Source organism: Anas platyrhynchos, chromosome 9 (genome assembly GCF_047663525.1).
Source record: "Anas platyrhynchos isolate ZD024472 breed Pekin duck chromosome 9, IASCAAS_PekinDuck_T2T, whole genome shotgun sequence".
NCBI classification, from domain to species: domain Eukaryota; kingdom Metazoa; phylum Chordata; class Aves; order Anseriformes; family Anatidae; genus Anas; species Anas platyrhynchos.
In genome coordinates this window covers 4,153,350-4,175,058 of record NC_092595.1, presented here as the reverse complement: position 1 = coordinate 4,175,058, position 21,709 = coordinate 4,153,350, and the positions used below count along the sequence as shown (strand labels likewise).

Genomic DNA, 21,709 nt, shown 5'->3' with positions numbered 1-21,709 from the left:
GTCTGAAGTAAAGCAGAAGCAGAGACAAGATGCTTGGAGCAGAGAGAGGATGCTCAGAGCAGGTATCTTGAGGCTTGTGCCAGTGTCCTATAAGGTGTTTTTTTGTTTGTTTGTTTGTTTGTTTGTTTTCAGGTAGTAAAGGGCATGCAACTGAGACATGAAGGTGTATCAGCTGATGGAAACTGTAGATGAACGTTAACATACAGCTATAGTTTCTTATTTAGTGACATAGCGAACATCTTTGAACTCTGTGATGAAATCTCCACCAACTGGGGAAGGATTTCATTTTAATTTTTTCTATTTACTATTCTTCATCTTTTTATTGGCTCTGAAATACTACTGAGGACATGAGCACAGGTGGCCCCAGCCAGCTTTTATTTCTCTTGGACAGAATCCACTCTCAAGCCAAGTGGAAGAGCAGCGTCGATACAGTATTTACAGTATTTGTAGAGGGTGAAATGCTGTTGCTTCAGGTAGCGAACCTTTTCAGTCACACTGCCCAAGAAAAGTGCCAGAATCTGCCCAATGCAGATAATAAGATCAAAACAAACAAAAATCCTGTTTTACTTAAGCGTGTCCCAAGCGGTCACACCCTGAAGACAGTATGCCTTGGTGACAGCGCACCTATTAATCCATCTCCAAACGCACAAGCCAGTAGAAATCAGATGTACTTTTAAAACAGAATTTTTACTGAAGCTGTGAGAAATGGTCCAGGCCAGAATAAAAGCCCAAACGTATTACAGGACCTTGCAGCTCCTTTCCCAAGAGCTGGCAAATGTTTCTTGTACCCCTGGTGTAAGGCACCGCACGGTGCAGAGGGGAACAAAGCCAACCATGGTGGCTCCATGCAGCCAGCAGGACCCATTCAGCTACAGCTCTGTAGGAAACCTCCCCAAGTCAGGGGTGGGTTGATGTGTGCTGGCTTTCCACTGGCTTTCCGCTCTTGTTTTCAGGAACTTTGAATGTTTGGGGTTTATTTCAATCTCTGTAGTCACCTCGTGGAAGGGAAATGGGAATTAAGTCTGCAATCTAAACCAGAGTGCTTTAGCTCTCAGAGGACTTAGAAAAGGGAGGCCAGAGAAAAGGGAGACAAAGATAAAGCCGAAGCACACCTGGCTCAGTTCAACCACTCCCTGAGGCTCACACAGCCAGTGTTAGTGCCTATCATAACCAAGGCACAGTGAAGTCAGGGGATTTTATAAGCATCAGTGACTTGGTGCCATCTGGTGGACGGACACTGGAGGCCTAGGGCATCATCTGCAGCAAGGTTACTGAACACTTTCTCCCTGAACTAGAGTTTGTGCCTAAAGGACATCTGTGTTGTTTGTCCCTGCTTCTTCTGTAGCCCACAGGAACAACACCCAAGGCTTGTGTGAAGGTCTGAGACATCGCAGAGTGAACGGTCACACAAAGCAGTGTTTTGCTTGACCCTCGCAGAACATTCCTCACGGCGATAAATGAAAGCAGAACACACGCTATTTCTGCGGAGGAATCACAGAGAAATTTTAAAAAGTCAGAGTTAAAGATCTAACAATACTGAAGGAGAAGAAAGGAGATGAAGGAGGAATCTTGTGCTGGCTCCAGCTCAGAGGCCTGAAGGGCAGGAATCAGAGCTAAGGGCAGACACCTCCTGTCAGAGAGCAGCACCACGGATCAGAGCAGTTCCTACCATAGTGCCCAGGGATGCTCTGCTTCTGCTGATAAATTCAATGTCATCCACATACTGTATTGAATAAACATGACATAAAAATTAATATTTGAACCACACCTGAGGGTCTGAAGAGCAACCAACCCATCGTGACAGCATACATAGCTAATAGAAAGTAGGATTGTACCATGCTAATTGGGAGCCAGAACATTTCAGCACTTTACCACCAGGCTGTACTTGTAAGAAATATTTCTGTCACTATATATTCTCATTACAAGGTGTTAAAATTGGCTAACAAATATACTGCTCCGTTTTAATGTATTACATGGCTGTACTTTAGCGAGTGTTTCTTGTCTCATTAAAACATTTTCTCACAGGCACAACATCGCGGGTGCAGTGGCTTTGCATACAGAGGCCTCCATTCACTGCCACGTCTTGAAACATGAAGTCGTGTTTTGTTGGAAACCCTCAAGAAGGATTACTTACTCACCTCAAAGCAGTCATTATTCAGCATCTGAGAGGTCACTAAGAACCCAACTTTTATTATTATTATTATTATTATTATTATTATTATTATTATTATTATTATTATTATTATTATTATTATTATTATTTGTTTCTGCAAACACTGCCATAAGTATATTCATATACGTCATTTACTTTTGTGGTGCTTATTGTCATGAAGAGATGATGTTACAGGCTATACCTCTCAGTCCAGGTGGATGAAAAGGCATGGGAAAGCTCCTTGCTGATGTATGTACATCTGAAGCACGCAATAAGGCCCTACATAGGTGGCATTTCTCCAGAAGGCAGCTGTGTTCTAGAAGGAACATAGGAAATAAGACACTGGGGAAGCTGGAGAAGGATACTTTTGGGGTGTTCTCCCTGTTAAAAAGCTTAGTAAGAAACTTGGTATCAGCAGTTAGCCTGTTTGCCTCTCCTTTTGTTTCCTCCATCATCCGTGTCTTTTCAGTAGGATCAACATTACAGTCCTCTGCTAGACAGACTCTAGTGATGGAGACATACAAGTTAAATCTCTTTATGCACATTTACGATGTCCACAATGAAGTGGTCATACCCTTTATTTTGTAATCCTTTTTCCAAGCTGGGTTCAACAACAGGACCTTGGTCTCATGGGTCAATATGGCCTCTAAGTCAGCTTAAACTTCAAGGCAGAAGGTATTTATAAGCTATTGTGCAGAGAAGCAGTATATCCAAAGTATAACATCAGAAAATATTTTTTTCCATACTCAAATCTTTAGGTACAACGGAAAACAACTTAAATTGGCAGGAGTACATTCCTAATGGGTAGTTTCTGTAAAAACAGCTTATTATTTGAAGTGAGAAACTCTCCTCCTGCCTGCAAAACTGGAGATTTACAGTACAATTCCCATCTGGCTTCGGATGACATCAAGACTTTTCAAGCTGGTCTCCAAAACAGTCAGAAGCCCAGGAGTTAGGACACCAACAAAGCGTGCAGATGCCAGCAGTGAATTCTCACTTGCCCTGATCCAAAGAGAGCTCTGTAGCCTGCACCTCCCACCTCTCAGGTAAATTTTGTCTGTACATCATGCTGCTGACTGACAAGGCTTATCCCTCCATCTCAGGAACAGAGCTTTGAGAAATGTGCTCTTTTGAATGCTCTTTTTAATTTTTTTCTGCATATGAGGAGATCTTTATGTCAAAAGCAGCTCAGATAACAAAGCCCTAACAGTCTGTGATTGAGCGTAGAGGCTAATTTACTCTTTTGTTTTTAAAGGCAGGATCCCAGTCAATGTTTCTTGTAGTCAAGGAGAATTTGAATTCAAAGGAATTTAACTTGTGTCCCAACAAAGCGCTATGGCACAGAAACAGGACAGAAAGCTTGGATGTGTGTTCTGGATCTCTTTTATAAACAGAGGGTCTGGGGCTCTGGCAGTACTGAAAAGATTTCCAGTGATTTCAAGGCATATGATCAGATCTCTTGGGTGAAGTTTCCTACTCTACAGGACTGCTATACGTTTAATTGCACGATTTTCTTTGTGAGTAAAAAATAAAAAACGATTATCATCAGTCTGTGGCTTTGCAGTCTTGACATAAAATCTGGGCAAGCACCAACCAATTGAAATACACTCTGCAGGTTTTTAAATGCTTGCGTCGCAAAGTTTTGATGAGTGATGACAGCTTTGGCACCTTCAAAAGTGTTTATTAGTACCAGAAGAAATTCTGCTTTAAATAAAAATATGGGGCACTTACAGGTTTATCTTCCGAAGGTGCTCTACGTGTGCCTTAGGAGGTAAATGATGTCTATGTGTTTTTCCCTTTAATGCTTCTCATTCAACTAAGTGCCATTTCTTCCATGTCTTCCTTTTTAGGGCAGCCAAAGATCTCACTCCACAGCAAGGTGTCCATGTGTCCAGCTGTGCTTTGGTCCTCCAACAGCACCAAGCATAACAACCCGCAGATGCTGTAGCTTTTGAATGCGCTCATGTAGTCACACACAGCACTCTACAACCCTCTGAAGTTTACAGGTCAATATTCACAAAGCTGGAACTTTGTGGGAGTACTAGCTTGCCTGAGAGGTAGTTAATAACCCAAACATCAACTTTAAGCAAATTCTGCTCTTTTGGGACAACTGTTTTCCCCAAAAGTGACATTACAGGGTGTCATCCAGCTTCTGTGAACCCTGAAGTTATCAGTTGTGCGTAGCACCACACACAAATCAGATAATGTAATATATTTGCCTGGGTTTCCACTCAGAGTAGAAATTAATTTTCCATGGAAAGAAAATTCTTTGTTTCAGGCCAGTCCATGTACATTTGATGTTTATTAAAAAACGTTTGCATATTTGGATGTAAGTGATGGATAAGGAGAATGGGTGATCCTGACTAATCTTGAAGCTTCATGTCTTCAGAAAATAATATAAAACCTACCTCTTGAACTAGTCTCAGTATTTGTGCTGAAGCACATGAACACAGAGCCCTAAAAGACAGAGTACACTGACCTGAGGAAAAAAAGACAGAAAGTTCAGTAAGCCCACTCTGAAACATCTCTCAAAATACCATTGGGATAAATGTAAAAATTCCCTGTTTTCAGGATGAACAAATTAAGGAGGGGTAAGAAGCTTACAATGTGACCTAGTCTATGGTTACCATAATCTACTAACCAAACTTCATTTCTATTTCCCAAAGCAAAGACAATCCTCTTCACTCAAAATAGCAAAAGTGAAAAAGTAAGAGCCTGACTTCAAAAGCTCTTCAACTCAGTAACAGCAGATCAAGTGTATTTTAATTAGAAAAAGATTCAGACTGCATAATACAGGTCTAGCTCTGGACCTAAACTGTTCCAAATTGCAGCTTGGCTGTCGTGTTTCAGCTGGGGCCTCTTACTTTTACTATGGAAATAAAGATGAAAAAATTCTCCAGTGTAACATTGGTGTGAGTCCAAATTGACAATAAAATTACTGAAGTTTCTTGGGATTTACTCTAACAGGAAGTTTTATCTCTGCCTATCAGCATTAGTCATGCATTAGGTTGTAAGTCAAGTCAAAACAAAGGAATCACGTATTGAATTGTGAAGTCAAAAGAAAGAAAAGGCAAAATCTGAAGTTTGCGATATTCAGCAATCTGATGTTGAATATAACAGAACCAGTATATCACCCCAGAAAGCTGCCCAAAGGAGTTCTAGTCTTTGCTTTAAGTACATAATACACATCTCAGAGTATGCTCCTCTTCTGAGAGGTGAAGATCGTTGTTAGATATGCGTGCATATTTGATTTGATTAGGAATCACACTTTATATCAACCGTTCTTAGGGGTATGAGGTCAGGAATTATTACTTGTTACTTTCAGATTTGGATTTCAGATTTGTGCTGTCTGGAACTGGAGAAATACATCAGCTTCCTGAGAGCACGTTCATTCTGCATGTACTGTATGAATGCTAAAGCTATGTCGTGTCGTTGCAACAGCCCTCTCCCTTCTTTGAAGCACTTTTCAGGTTAAAACAGTTAATTCTAAGCAAGCAGGAAGTTAACCTGAGTCACTGCAGAAAGCTGATCATAATGAAATATTATTTTACCAAAATCTGGCAATTCCCTCTCCTTATTGCTGATGTTTGATTGCTAAAATATCAAATGACATTTTTTGATTTCCAGTTGCTTTGGATATTTAACCCCTTGGAGCAAAACAGCTCTGCTCCAGATGTACTTTAATCTTCCTCACTGTTTCTGCCAAATTTCTGTTTTCTGTTTTCCATTTGCTTTGTGCTCTCATCACAAGCAATGTGTCTGTGTCACTTCCTCCCTGAATGCTTAAGCTTTTTCTTCAGTCGTGCAATATGTAAGAAGAAAAGCCAAAATAAGAATCCAAGCTCTTTATGGTGGCTATTTTTAAACACAGGAACTTCTGTGGGGCTCAGTTTGAAAGGGAGATTCCTTTTGAAGAGCAGATAATAAACAACAGCAAGCTAGAAATAACATGCGTGTAAAACCTCATGTGCCCAGGGCAGCACAGAGATAGGAAGCTCATTCCATCCCACTTTGCTCTTCCTAGGACCTGTAAGAATTGCCACCCCCTCTACTTTACAGGGCACCTTCTGGAGGGACCATCAGTTCCTCGGTCTGCTGGCAGCAATGTATTGTAGTTCTGAACCTTCACCCGGAGACAAGGTTAGGATCTCATGTTTAAAATAGGATGAGTAGAAAATAGCCGGAATATTTTCCCAGAATACTAGGATATTCTACTATAAAACTGCATGAGAAACCTAGAGAAGACAAGCGCTGTCCCTGGGTTTCTGCCAAGGATATAAATGTATTCCAGCCAGGAACTTTTGCTGTATTAAACGGTGCCATGGCACCAGGCAGCGTGCTGGGGTGCAGTGATGGCTCTACTGCTGCAAGGGAATTCCACTTCAGAGAGTGGACATCAGTAGAGAAACCACTGATGCTGCCTAACCCCTTGTTCCTGCTCACATTCCTGCTTCACTACCAGTTTTCTGTTACTTTTGCATAAACAAATAGATCCAATAGAAGCTTATCTTTAAAAGTCTGGCATTTTACCATTGACTGTGACAACTAAAGGCAGTTCTTCTTCTTTTCCCCGTATTTACAAAGTATTTCCATGCTATTAGATGCTAGTTGATACCTCGCTCCAGCCTTTCCCTCACTGCTCTACCCAGCCACCTATCTGTGTGAACTTCCAGGAATGCAATATCTGAGATTATCATCCCATGATAAACTTGCTTCAATCAGCCCGTGAATTGCAAGTTTTAGGGAGAACTACACACAAACACCCCCCCTGGGCTGAGTACAGCATCCTCATTTCATGAGAAAACCAAATGAAAAATAAAAAAGTCTCACACTGGGCTGGTCCTGATGCTTCTTAGAAGCCGTCCATCATCACGGCCAGGGCATCAGAAGGTCTGATAACATAAATGAGTAGATTTTACTCTGAAGGCTCATTATTGATTAGGCAGTAATTTCATACAATGATTCTTAATAGCAGCCACGGCACTTCTTCATTCACCGTGTAAATGCGCTGCGTAAATGCTTGTAAAACTTTATGAGCTCCATTGCCCCAAAGCACTTACAGGCAGATTATGATTAATAAATCACACACATGCACACCAGCCCGTGTCTCTGGCTGATGACACGGAGCTGTACATCCACTGGGCTGTGTCACAAGGAGCTCCTCTTCACTGTGAGGAGCTCTTTTGTCAGCTAACTCAAAAAGACACGAGTCCCCTCACAGCTGAGCTCTATCAGACTTTTAATTAACTTTACTTCTTTCCCCCACACATGGCCCACCAGCTCTTGCCTTCATCTCACACACTCCCCGCCTCGCTTATTGATGCTGCTCAGCACCCAAATCCTCCCCAATGATGCCTTTATTTCGTGGCCTGACATCTAAGTGGCTTTTTTAGGGTGCAAAGCAGCAGCCTGGCTTCCTGCTGAACCTTCTGAGAGCCCCCACTAGGTGGCACCGAGTCTCTGGGATTCTCCTCTCCGCCCGCAGATTTAATTCCCTCGTTTTGCTCCAGGTCTCTCCTTTTTTTTTGCAGCATTTCCAGCCCCTGAGCTCACCGGTTTTAATAACCGCAAAAACAAACAGCTCCTGGGATCTTTCTTTTTTCCTGAGCGTACAGTTCTGCACGGATCTAAGCCAAAAGACGAGCAATTTCCTTTTCATGGACAAAAAGATTAATTTCCAATGTCATTTCTACACCAATTCAAGAAACTTACTGCATAACCATTAACTGTCAGGACCACCCTCATGTAAAAGGTTCTTAGAAGTTCCTTGCTTCACCCACCTCACTTATGGGTGCATGCAGAATAAAGCTGACCTCTGCACCAGTTCCCGTTATCCCAGACAGCCTGACCAACTGGGCAGACTGGGAAAGCTGCAAGGAAAAGTGCTGTGGTAGCAGCTGAGAGCTGCACGCAGGTATTTATCTCCTGGTAAATGCCAGCAGGGGGAGAGTCCTGCACAAAGCCCTTTGAAGCTTGGGAATACAAAGCCCTTGAATGGAGCACACCCAGGAAAGGAAATATTATTTATTGACTGGTTTGATATATTGACAATATATTTGACCAGGCTCATCGTATCCCTTAAGGTGTCCAGGCATGTGCAATGAGCTGCCTGGATACTGGGACTGAGGCTAAACCTCCAGCAGCTTATGTGGTAAGGCAGAATTTCACCCAAGTTCCATCAGAGTTCCATGAGGAATTCTTCAAAGCCATCTGAGCTACCAGCAAGGGAAACGCATAAAATAAAATAAAATAAAATAAAATAAAATAAAATAAAATAAAATAAAATAAAATAAAAAACACAGAGCCAAAAAAGAAACCATATAATGAAGTCCTAAAGACTAGGAAAAAAAATAAATCAGATGAATTGCAGAATTTCCCGAAACACAACAAATGAATCAGGTTTTGATGTAAATTAAGAGAAAAGACCGTGTGCATTTTTCTGGTGCATTTGAGCAGCACAAAAGCTAGAAGCAAGCTGACTAAAACTAAAATAAAACTTCAATCCACGGATAACCCCGAAAATGACTGGAAAAACAGCTTCCATTTCTGAGTGCGGAAGGCCAAGGTACTGTCACTAATGGAAAAGGCAGCCCTGTGAACATGAAAAAGAATGTGAACATGGCTGTTAAATTCTGACTGCAGTTTAGTCTTATTTAAAGCTCTTTATCTACATTTCTTCAGATTTTGTAAATAGATTCCGGACTGCTTGTTTTCTCTCCCTGCATTAACGCTAGAAAGTAAACAGTCCCTTCCAAACTCCCTTGCAAGTCCCATTTCAGGTCCTTAAAAAATCCCAAAGATATCACCGATATAAACATCAGTGAAATGTACATTAGTTCATCAGTCACTGTCTTTATCTCGTGGTGACATGTTAATGGAAACAATCATGAAAATGAGATTTCGCTTTCCTGGCAGGTCAGTTTCATGGCCGTTGGCTATCAGAAACTGGCTTTTATTCAGGTGCTGGAAAACCAAAAGACTGGGAAAAAAAATGGACTCATCTGACAAGACTGGGAAAAAAATGGTGGATGGAACAAGTCAAAATTCACTGGATTATTTACACTTCCATCTGCAATGGCCTCCAGTCTGGCTAGCCCGTCGTGAAATGCACCAGGAAAATGAAATCACTGGGGATTACTCCGTGTGTCAGAAAAAAACAATGTCTGTAGTCGATGTTCCCAAGTCCAACATTTTCCTCTAACTCTCAAAAGAGTCCAAATGCTGTCTTTTGATAAAACGGGGATGCCCACTTCCCTCTTGGACTTTTTAGAGTAGGAATCAGGATTCCCCAACCTAAAACCCTACGACATAGAAGCCCCAGCAGGCTGCCGTGCCCCAGCTGTTTTGCGTGGTACTCCCCCAGGTTGGACTCTCCCCGGCTGTTCACACCTCACCGAAGGCTCAGACCCTAATCACTTATATGCGGTCCCTCTTGCTGCAAAACACATCCACCTGCATGAGTCAGGCTGCACATTATCATTGTTTGCGTTTCACTTAGTGGTTCAGGCTGATCTGTAGAACAAACAAAACGCGGAACCAAAACGCACACACATCCCTGCCTCAGAGCGCTTCTGTTCCTTGCTGTCAGGAGGGGGCTAACAACTCAAATGTCATCCCCTTAATCACACGGACATTCATATTATCAGCAGCACTCAAATATTATTTTCTTTGCTTTGTAAAATGCCAACTGTCAGGAATCACAGAACTCTCCAACTGCACGTTTCTTATAAGGGGGATCATCAGGCGATTGTTTAAAGTTGATTACTGATTCAACAATTGGTATCTAACTGATTCGGGATCCTAATATTTGCTTTAAGCTGTTACTAGTGATTATTTTTTATGCTGTCATCTTGAGAACAACGGGGCATATAATGGTGTGAGGAGCTTTTTCTGGGGATTGCAGCAAGGGCTGGCTCAAATTCCTGTGCTTCCAAGTCAAGCAGGGCAAGGCAGTTCCCAGCGTGCGCTAAACGTGTCGTGCTTCCAATGCATCTGTAGCTCCGAACAGTTCTGCTAATTCCTTGTCCTCTTGCAACAAGTGCACATTTTAATGCATCTGCTCCCCTGCGTTAATTATTTACAAGGGTAATGTTTTGGAGCCACTAAAACGACAAGGCTGTTTGAGTCATGAAGCACCAGAAACAAGATGCTCAAGGTCTGAGCGTGTCCTCCGTATTCATCCACACTAGTAACCACATTTTCTCACCTCAGCACAGCACGCTGTTTTAATTTTACTCTGCACCTATGCAGGATTTCTGATTGGTGCTTTATCCCCATTCTTATCATGACTGCCAAGTGGTTTTAAAAAAATGCATCTTCATTTGTATCCAAGAGGTAGAAGTCAGTCATCTGTTATTCTATAGCCAGAACCAAGGTCCAGAAAGCAAATGTCAAAACTGTGCTGAGTTTCCAGTTTGGGATACCTTATTTTTGATATTTATTATTATTATTATTTTCAGATTAAGGAGCACAGCACTTTCTATATTGAAACACAGCCCTGCTTGTCTTCACCTCAAATTAGGACATCAGCCAACAGAGTTCAACTGATTACATAAGCTGGATACTCAGACAAAAGCAGATGATAGGTCAGCTATCAAAAGCCAGGTTTAAGTGACTTCCCCTAACGCCACAGCCTATGACCTCAGGCAAAGATAAGTTCAATTTTACCAGGAGCATTCACCTCATGAAGTCCAACCTTTTTATTTCTTCAGTTCCTGGCCACTAATAAATGACACTGTGTGTTAAAACAAACTTTGTATGCATTAGTGAGCTTCAGTCACAGGACAAAAAGGTCATTCTTGCCTAAACATCTGCAGTTGGAATGTACTTTGTAGCTGGAGAGGTAATAACATATGCCTTGCCAGGACATTCCTTAACTTTTGGCAACCAAATGACTGGGCTGTGAGTTGTATAGGACAACCTTCACTGTACATTTCCACAACTTTGGATCCCTGATCCATTAATTGGTAGGTTTATATATATATATACATATAAAATCTGCTGTCCGCTCTATTTAACTGCTGTGTTCATTGGATCATTCACGAAAAAAAAAATGTATAAATGTCAGCTTATGAATTCCCTGTTGTAACCTCTGAGTGTGCTTCCTATGGTAAAACATGGCTCAGAAAGGACCTATCCCTTTTTTTTTTTCCTGATTGCATCAAGAACTTACTCAGTAATTAATCAAAGTAATATTCCTCTCCTAGCTACTACTTTAAATATTTTTTTTTAATATATTACAGTCTTTTTTAGGTCCAAACCTTTCTATATTGGGACTTTCAATTCAAATTTGCGTAATAGCTTCACATAATTGTCCCTTGCTCCCAATAAATTACTTATTTTAACTAATTGGTTTGCTCATGAACAATCACAATTTACATGAGCTGAAGATGAGATGTAACTAGCTATTACTGAATGTAGGTAATATTTGATTAAGCAAAAGAGACAGAGACTCATTTCCTTTCCTTCTCAGCATTTGTTAATGATATTGCCAATTTCTACAAGCAGATAAATTAGATTTACCATAACAATTACATGTGTTTGGAATAGGTTTTAAATAATGATGTTAATTCAGTGTCCTCTTAAATTTATGATGTCTATTCAATGAGTATAAACCCATAATGATGACCAAAAGTGACAAATGTATTCAGATGTAGTAGCTGGTTAGCCAATTAATTGTTCTTCAGCACAAAGTCATCAAAACTAAAGGCGTAGACTGGTTTTAATGCAGGCAACAGGTGGACACACAAGAAGTTCAGCAACTAGAATAACTGCAAGACTGAAGTATAAATCACCTTCAGTGATTTCAAAGCCTCAGTCCCAAGATAAAAAAGTGTCTCATGCTACATAACTGAGCTCATCCTGATGAGCCTGGTAAAACAACAATGCACAGGACAACTCTGAAGGACTCTTGGGGAGGAAAGGGAGCTGGATTTGGATTCTGCGTGATGATATTAATAAGCCTACCGTGACTACATTGTGAAAGTAATGGATACTGAATGAAAATAAGGCAATTTGAAACACCTGTGGTTTTGAACAAAAGTTTGAAAATGTAACTTTGAGGGCTTCAGGAAGCTTCCTAAAGGCAAAGAAAATGAATTTTTTAAAAGCATCACTATTTCAAAGCAATTACAATCACTTCCTGGGTGCTTACCTCTCAGCTTTGAACAAGTCCCCTATCTTATCATTAAGAAAGCAAGGCATTCAGTTAAATTAAAAGACAATGAATAAAAATTTGAAATACATCTAGACAGAAGTCATACCAGCTTGTTGTACCGACTGCTATTTAGTACTGGTAGATGTAGAATATTTGAATAACAAATTTTTAAACCTCTTTTATGTTTTTTTTCTTTTAAGGCCAGAATAATGCCTGTGAAAAAAACACAGATCAGTGAGTTGGATATGTTTAGAAAAAGAACTTTGGAGTACGTCTTTGATTTTTTGTTAATACCACTAGTTTAGCTTGAGACGAGCAGGTTTTTCTTTTTCTTTCTAATAAGATACAATAGCAGAGAGAACTCTTGACATCATGCTGGTGAGGGATAAATCCCATAAAACTTTCCTCACCTCTTTATGCATGACAGCAGCATTTGGGAGCAGGGCCCTAGCACAGCCATGCCATGTACCTGACCTAAAATCCAGCAGTGGCCTCAGCAAGGTGAAGGAAAAGGCCAAGCAGGGCGAGGGCAGCACCTCCTGGGTGCAAACAGCAGCCTGCGGATAAAAATAAAGGAACGGGATGACCAAGAGAAATGAGTATGAGTGAATAAGGGAACTGGGGTTGTTTAGTCTGGAGAAGAGGAGGTTTGGGGGAGACCTTATTGCTCTCTGCAACTACCTGAAAGGGAGGCGTGGGGAACTGGGGGTCGTGTCTTCTCACAGGTAAGTGGTGATAGGACTAGAGGGAATGACCTCAAGTTGTGCCAGGGGAGGTTTGGGCTGGAAATTCAGAGACATTTCTCCTCAGGAAGAGCAGCCAGGCGTGGGGACGGGTTGCTGAGGGAGGTGGTGGCGTCCCCATCCTTGGGGGTGTTCAAGGGGAGGTTGGGCGAGGTGCTTGGGGACACGGTTCGGTGTGTGACGGTGCTTGGGGGATGCTTGGACTAACTGATCTTGGAGCTCTTTTCCAACCCTAATGATTCTGGGATGTTAAAGCGGGACCTCTCGGACCCGCAGCCCTCACACTGAGCCCCTCAGAGGGGTCGCTGCGGTCTCCGCAAGCCCCGTGCGGGCCGGACAGACGCGGCGGGCACCCAATGCGCTCAGCCGCTGCCTCCCCGAAGGGAGGGGAGAGAGCCGCGGCCGGGCCCAATGAGGCGGCGCCCGGAGCGGGACTTCCTCCGGGGAACCGGCGGCGGCTGCGGCGGGGCAGCGGCGGCGACACGTAAGTGAGGGGCCGGGGGAGCTGCCTTTGTTCCCCTCGGGTGGCGGCGGCGGCGGTGGGGCCGGCCTCAAGGAAGGAAGGAAAAAAGGGAGAGCCGGGGATCCCCGGCCCCGCTTCAGCCCGGCCCCACCGCCGGGGGCTGGGACGAGGCGGCCGGGGGCAGCCCCCTCCGAGCCCCGCGGCCGCAGCATGCGGCTGGGGCAGCGGCCCCGCTCCGCCTCGCCGCGCCGGGGCCGCCGGCAGGAGGAGAGCGGCCCGGGTGTCGCCACGGTGGTGCCCCGGGGCTGAGGAGCCCTCCCGGCCCCTCTGTCCCTCCTCCACCCCCTCCCGGTCCTCCCTCCCTCCCTCCATGTCTCCGCCTCGTCGTCCGCCGCCTGCAGCCGCCCGCCGCTGAGCCGTGAGGGGCGGGGGGCCCTCGGGACCCCGCCGGGGGACATGGGCAACGGGATGTGCTCCCGAAAACAGAAGCGGATTTTCCAGAGCCTGCTGCTCTTGACCGTGGTGTTCGGCTTCATCTACGGGGCCATGCTGTACTACGAGCTGCAGAGCCAGCTGCGGAAGGCTGAGGCCACGGCGCTCAAGTACCAGCAGCATCAGGAGTCCCTCTCGGCCCAGCTACAAGGTACCGCTGCCAGGCAGGTCCCCTGCCCGTACACTCTGCTGGGGAACCCCAGCTCCAGCCGTCCCGATGCTTGCCAAGTTTTGCTCCTTGCCTCCTTCTCCCCCTCCTCTCTCCCCGTGAGGTTTTGCTGTCAGGCCGTGGTGAGCCCCCAGCCCCGCTGACGTCAGTGGGAGGTTTCGCTGCTGGTTCCTAGAAAGCTCCCCAATTCCCTCGCCCCCGCACGCTTTCTGGAGTGCCTCTTGATCCCCAAGGGCTGCACATCGCTCGGCAGTTCCTGGTATAAAAGGCAGGGATGCTCCCATTCGTGTCATACAGACCACATCCAGTTCTAGGACTTCTGTGTGCTTCTGTGTTGTCTTAGCAGTACTAGTGGTGCTGAGCGGCTACTCGGCTGTAAAAAGGCAAAGCTGCAGTCCAGGAGGACAGCGTGAAAGTTAAATAGCTCCAGCAGGGTGAGGAATATTGTAATAAACATTTTTTTTTCAAAGGGTAAGTTATTTGGATAAAGCTATCCTGTAACTGTTGAAACAGCCTTGAATTTCTTGGCTTAAAGCTGCCACTTAAATACAGATCCGTATGTATCTTGGTTTGAGGCTGCGCCAAACGTGGGCTTTCAGTGCTTGAAGACAAAAAGATGCCGATCTGACACGTGCATGTCCCGAAATCAGATGCAAAGCGGCAAACATCTACGTGAAGCATCAGCACTGTAGGTAGGGCAAGACCTCAGCACCTCGCTAATTGTCGGGTGCAAAGTTATCAGCCCAACGTGTACAGAGGCCAAAGACAACCTTCAGAACAGGATTTTTTTTCTCAAGATTGTGTAAATCATGAATACAGGTGATCTGCTTCAGTTCAGGGCGATCTTCTGCCATGCTTTTTTACTGTGGAAGCGTACATAAGAGCACATCCAGAAGCATGCTGCTTTTATGCAGAAATAGCAGAATTAGGCTTATGCTGTAAGATTCTCATAGCGGTTTGTAACTTGGAGTATGCTTATCTGTGATCTGAGACCGTTGTTGCTTCATATTTCAATTTCAGGAAATAATGATGCAATGTCTTGGAAAAAAAAAGATAAAATCCTTCATTTTTGTCACTGAAAAGGCCTGAGTGTTTGGCTGGGAGATGGGTATGTGGCAGTGGGCTAAAAGGCTACTTTTGCTAGTCTGTATATTTGCCAGCGGTATTTGAAGGGGAAACAGGAACATCTTGTTCTCAAGTTAAAATTCAACAAGTTGGCTTTTTCTGTTGCTGTGGCTATACCAAGGAGGGTCATGCAGCAAACTTTGCCCTAACAGCGATAGTCTCTTGATCAGATGCATTGGGTCTGGATTGTGAGTTTTAACTGTCCCCTTCTGAAACGTTATTTTAAGTGGGCATCTACCCAAATGAATTCATGGAAGCAGCAGGCAATCAGTAGCTGATGAACGCAGCAACAATGATGCACTGAAAAAAAAGTAAGAGAATAATTATGTAAAAATGCAGCAATGAGAAATGTAAAATATGAACCAGGGTCTGAAAATGCAAATACATTTGATTATCAATGAAATATCTTTAAATTGTTCTGGGATGTGTGCCAGTGTATCAAGCTAATAAATAGGGATGTTTAGCTATGCCTAATGTGGTAGCTGTAAACTTTGGGGAAAAAATACTTACAATTAAATCAGAGCATACAATGAAAAATATGATTTAAAAATAAAATTGTTTCTTAAAAATTGTTCTATGTTGTGGCAACAGTTAATGGAACTAACAGAGGGTAAGGCTGGGAGCTCCAGGCACGTTAAATGCAGCAACAAGCGTTAGGTTCCTGATCCCCTGCTACAGTAAGTGGAAGTTACAAAGTAAACTTCTCTTCCCTGCGTTTCCCTGTAGATTTCACATGACACTTGCTAGGATGAGCTGCCTTGTGTCATCACCAGCATTTCTGCAGAAGGAGTTCATTAGGGATGAGAACATGGAGAAGTCAGGATCTGTGCCCAGTTCATCCTGAGATACACAAACACTATGTTAACTGGTGAAATACAAAACCAAAGCTATTTCTGAACCTTTCCCATTTGTTAAACTCTTTCACATGGAACAACAGAAGGGAATTTGTTTTACACAGAGAAGACTTGAAAACAATGCAAATGCTAACAGAAAACCTTGTGTTTGCAGGTGCAGCATCTGACTGCACTTTGAACTTTTAAATAGCCTGGATTTTAAATCAACAATGTCTCTGTTGCCAAACAAAAAAGCTCTGCAACTATCTAGGCTACGTATCTTTGTTGTCCTTCACATTGCAAGATACATTTCCTTGGATTTATCCTTTTAGGAGAACAATAAAATGTGTCATTGCTACACATGCAGCACAACTTCTCTTCCTCGTGACGTAATTGGTTTCTCAAAGATGCTGATACTGGTGTAGAGATAACTTTGGGACTTGCAGTGTGCTGGGAGCACTGAAATCTTTAAGAGGGAAGCAGTTAAAAGGGCTGCTTCACTTGCATAGTAGTGCCAGGAGGAAAAGAGTGGGTGTATTCACAATGCTTGATTTCTTAGTGCTTACTGCTCTTTTCTGGGTGATTGAATAAGACTTTAAAGCTCATTACAAGCCGAGGAGAGAATTGAACCTTGGACTTCTGCTTCCTGAGCAAACATTTCATCAGTAAGCTTTTATTTAATTAAAAAAAAATAAAAAAGAAGAAAAAAGAAAAAGGCAACTTCTTAAAGTTGGCCTTTTGAGGATCCTGAGGCTGTATTGTGCTGGGCTGGCTGTGCTCCTGGAAAGCCTGCAGGATTGAAATGCGTGGATGCCAGCGAAATACCACCCGGTCTCTGAATCTCGTTGGGTTTCCTTGTGGCTGTTCAGGCCTATAAGGGGAGCTGCTTTCCTGATTGTGCACAGAGGAACGCTGTTAGGGCTTGCGGGTGAAATATGAGTCAGTTTGGGAAATGCTTAAGGGAGTGTAGGTGACTCCTAGGTTTGTATATCCAGTCAGAGTTCGGTGCCAGAGTTTTAGACTTGGAAGCCTTTGGTCTCCCCAAAATCTTGAGAAGGCTCCTCGGATATAGCTTGGAGTGTAGCCTCCCTTAACTTCCTGCTATCTGCTGTTTTCTCTCTCTGTAGTTTTTCAGGTTTTTCATCTGCGCTATGTAATAGGAACCTCCCTTTCAGTACTTGCCAGTTCTTTATGCCTGAATGAGCAGTGTTTTCTGTTTTTGCTTGAAAAGCCAGTCTTTTTAGATTTTAATCTTTTTCACGGTCTTGCTTTGTTCAAATGCAGCATGTGAAGCAGGCTGAATCTGCTGCACGCTTGGGCAGAAGCAGCACCACAACCTGCCATGGCAGAAGGTACAGATCACTGAAAAACGGTGATGGGAAAGGTGTCAAAATCATTTAGCTCATGTGCTAATCTGAAGAATGGGGCATATGATGGTTGTCGTAGGGAGCTCTGCTTTCTGTGGAGCTCACAGCTTCAGGTACTGGGCTGAGAAGTATTTGTGCCTCCTGAAATAAGATCAGGTTGCTGTTTGAGCAATGATTGACTTGGGAAGCCTAGGAATAACTGGCTGGAAAAGTTGGATCTTTAGCCCAGCTCACGTTGTAGCAGATCTCGTGTTTGAAAGCTAGACTGCCAGGGCATTTCATGAAACAGAACGTCAAACTTCAGTATTATCATCTCTTAACAATGTCCTGATGGGCAAGGAGAAAGCAGGGCTGCTTCTGTAAGTAACGAGGGGAATGCCAGAGGCAAGATTTTGAGATGACACAGAATCTCGTGACTGCTAAGAAAACTAAGCCATTGTTATCTTAAAGTCCTTGTTTTCTGGCAGGTGTTTCACAGAGGAGCGGATCTCCCCAGTAAGCTGATTATTTTAGTCTCATTCTCTGAGCATTATGTGTTTGAAACATGAAGATAATCTTACTTAATATTCCTTAAAATGATTAAAACCAAAACTTGATACTGTTCACCTCCTGCAAAGATGCATCAAACGAAGTCTTAAGCTACTGGTTTACTGGAACAGACTTCAGTTGCTAGAACAGATCTGCACTGACAGCTGTAGACAAACCCGATCATATCTTTGCTTCAAGATTTAATGTATCTACAGGATTTATTTATTTATTTATCAGCCTTGGCAACTTCTGGCTTCTCATCTTCCGGGTATTAGGTAATTCCTTGTATACTGTTTTAATCTGTTTAATCTGTTTCAATCCCTAATCCTAATAACAGCATACATTTAGTGTCTTTTCCTCCCTTATTTTCCTGCTCTTAGCGTTTAAATGTTTGATGGCTTCAGATGATCTCTGCAGGCTGAGGCTGTGCGAGGCAACCCAGCAGGGGCTCTGGACTTGCAAGTTGAGAGCACACACTGTTGTAGACAACGTCTGGATTTCCACAAAACTATTCCATCCAGTGCTAGAAAGCTTCACCTGAACAGCAAATGGAGATTCCTCTGGGCCTTTTGTGCTGTGTGTCCTAAACCAAGGCCCGTCCTTGCAGGTGACCCGATGAAACTTCACCAGATCTGTAGCAGCTGTGTGTAGAGACTCGCACAATGTGGCACCGTACTGGATCCATAGATTTGCAAACTGTTCATAGTGAAGTAGTTAAACATAGAGATGTTCTCTATCCTTGCACCCCTTTTTGTAGCACTGTATTTAAACTTGTTCCTTAAGTTGGCTGAGCTAGACCTAATTCTGACAGTTTGTTCTTCATGTGCATCATCCAAGTAGAATGACACCTGTGCGGCTCCTGCGTGGTTTCACTGTTCCTTGTAACAGCATCCTGAAGTCCCGTGAATCCCGTTAGGGTCAGATTGTACCTAACGCTATAAAACGATCCCCTACAGTTTTAGGAAATGGGTCAAACTGAAAAAAAGTGCAGAGCAACCTTTAACATGTGCACAAACTTAAGGAAGTTTGTCTTACATGCTAAGTAAGACTCCAGTGCCTGTATTTTGAACTTGCTGATGTTGAGGGCAACATGCACCTGCCAAAGTGAGTCTTCTGCATCAGTATCATGCTAAATAGCAAAGAAGGCATCCCTTGTTCTGCTACCATTGCAGTATCCTGCCCCCTTATTCTGAAGTGCTGTGCTTGTGCGTGTTTAGAACTGATCTAAATATGTATGTGTCTGTTTTGAAGACAAAAGACCCGTAGATTTAAGGTTACCTGGAGTTACCAGTATTTCTTCATACTCTGAGCACAGAAAAGGTGCTGGAGCTTTGAGTTCTGTAACCCAGGGAGCTGCTTTGCTCCTTCTAGGACCAGAGGGATAGGTCTGGGCAGCTGAATTCCAAGACTGGAAAAAGCAAATTGAGAAAATGCCCATAGTTACAGTTCTGTGTGGTGGTGGGTGGGTGTTTTTTACTCCTGTAATACATTCCTGAATACTCTAAAATCACTTCCCTTATGGGCATAATACTTCCTGGATGAATATGTACTAGTGCTGCAACTTCACACCTGCTTGGGATCTGGTGTGCAGATCACAGAGCATGTAGTCTAGATGAATGCTGAGCAGTATGAGATAGTTTCAGGATAGAGCCACTATCCTGAAACTCTGTGTTGCTGATTACAATTGAAGCCTTTTCAAGCTTGTGAGCGATGGATCTGTCTGGATCTGTGAACATTTCAGAGCTGAGAGAGGAGGGAGAAAAGATGGGTGAATGCTTTGGCGGGTTTACGTTTGACGTTTTCAACAGTCACCTTCTGTCGTTTGGTCCTAGCAGTTGAAGTTTGACAGGAGCTTCTGCATCACCTAAATATCTCCAGCTTTGGTGAGGGAGACCTGTAGAGAAGGAACAGATGCCACAACCTCAACCTGATGCAGCTGCAAACTGAGCCCGAGTCCTGCAGTCCCCAGCACGGGTCAAGTGGTGTCTGGCTGTGCTAACCACGCGGTGTAGGAAGAGTTTGGGGGCAGCTGTGACTCTGCAGTTGCACTGACAGTATTTTTGCAGTTAATGTCAGAGAATTAGGTACTGCTGGAAGGGTTCAGCTAATACTGTAAGATTCTTACGCCTTAAATAAAACGTTCCAGACGCATTGTGTCACTGGACTGCGTGTTTTGGCTGGCAGGATGCCGGGTGTCTCTAGGTGGGGCTTCTGTAGGAATAAAGTTTCCACCCGCCCTCTGATTTGGGTATGCATTGTAGCATCTCTTACACAGTCGTGAGGATCTCATCAGCAATTTGTGGTTAGTATAGTTCACTTTTGCTCATTTTTGGAATAGGATCTTTGCATAGCAAAAAGTAATTACATTTGCCCTGCTAAAAAGTCAGGTGCTATTTTGAGGTTTAATTGTAGTGAAAGCTAAATAATTCAGATTAATAGCTCTGTGTACTCCATTTTTTCAGTAATTAAGGCAGAATCTGTTGTTGGGTGACTTTTTTAATGAGTCAGGGGTATGAATTTCTTGTCATACTGGAGCCTGAGGTAAGCACGTAGGGAATACAGCCTGTTTGGATGCTGTTCTTTGTTTAAAAACGTCTTCTGTGATGGATGTAGTTCTGTTCTTTTTCTGGTGATCTAGCATAACTCAAACTTCCTGAGATTTTTCCACTATGTCTCTAATTGAAAAATTAAAGAAACTTCAACTGTTCCGCCTCTTCCTTTGCAGTTTTTTTTTTCTTTCCTCCAAGGTATCCAAAATTAGCCTAGTATCTTATTTCCTAGAGGTGACTCAGATCCCGAACTTGGCAGTCATTTCCAGGGATAATTACAGAGATGCTGAGAGAAGCATGGCCTGTTTGCCCTCCTGGAGGGCACGGTAGGCGGCCTATTCCTATTCATGCCACCACTGAATAATGACGTTTTCGGTGTTCCAGTCAATCTGTCATGCTCAGATGTATATTGTAAGGTTTGATAGTGATTTTCTGTTTAAAAAATAAAAACAATGATACATTAACTTAAACTATTGATTTTTTTTTTTGTATGCAGCTTTTTGAAACGTACAACTGAAGCTGACTCCCAGTCCCCTATGTTAGAGCTCTCTTGAACAAATTTAAGGAAGCGGTTTAGCAGTTTTGTAAGTTGATAACTGTAACTGTTGCATCAATTTCTGCCAAACTTTAAGATAAAAGTGCAAATGTAGGTTTCTGTTGGGACAGACCGTTAGAATGCACATGTGAAGTAATCTACACCATTTTTCTTCACTGCCAATTTTAAACTAGTAGCTGAATGTATCTATCTGAAAAAAAATGTATATATATATATGGAAAAAGATATACAATCTTAGCAGTATGTAGATAGAGTCACTGGACTTCTTCAGAAAGTTGGAAGAGCTCTAAAACAATTTTTGAGAGAAGGAACAGGCCCTTGTTTCCTGGAGCCAAGAGGTGAGCAGCCCCAGACATTCAGAAATGAGAAGGAAAGTTGTTGCTGCAGCCCTCCTGCATGTTTGTGTGTTTCTACAAAATGAGCCTGTGTGTTGTGACACAAAGGGCAGGAGAACTGAGAGAAGAAAATAAATAAAAAGGGGAGAGGAATCCTATTAGAAGAAAATTTGCTAATCACCCTGTGTCGTTTAAAGGACAATGTAAGCAGCATTCAGGCCACTCGCCAGCCAGAGTTGAA

The 21,709-nt window shown here is 43.1% G+C and overlaps 1 protein-coding gene and 1 long non-coding RNA gene across 4 annotated transcripts in view; one reads left to right on the top strand and one right to left on the bottom strand.

Moving 5' to 3' along the window:
* Positions 1-702: 702 nt before the first annotated feature.
* LOC106017491 (uncharacterized) lies at positions 703-7,590 on the bottom strand. Its single transcript, XR_001190986.5, has 3 exons — positions 7,213-7,590; positions 6,983-7,044; positions 703-1,481 (listed from the first exon to the last, which is right to left on the bottom strand). It is a non-coding gene; the product is annotated as an uncharacterized lncRNA (long non-coding RNA).
* A 5,857-nt stretch (positions 7,591-13,447) lies between these two features.
* The window catches only part of GOLIM4 (golgi integral membrane protein 4), a 32,544-nt gene continuing 24,282 nt past the window's right edge, over positions 13,448-21,709 (top strand). The window contains exon 1 of one of the 3 annotated variants that reach the window (XM_072042268.1): positions 13,448-13,535. In XM_072042268.1, the coding sequence (XP_071898369.1) occupies positions 13,463-13,535 (73 nt within the window). In that variant the 5' untranslated portion in view covers positions 13,448-13,462. The other 2 variants (XM_005020779.5, XM_038183587.2) reach the window with 2 other exon arrangements.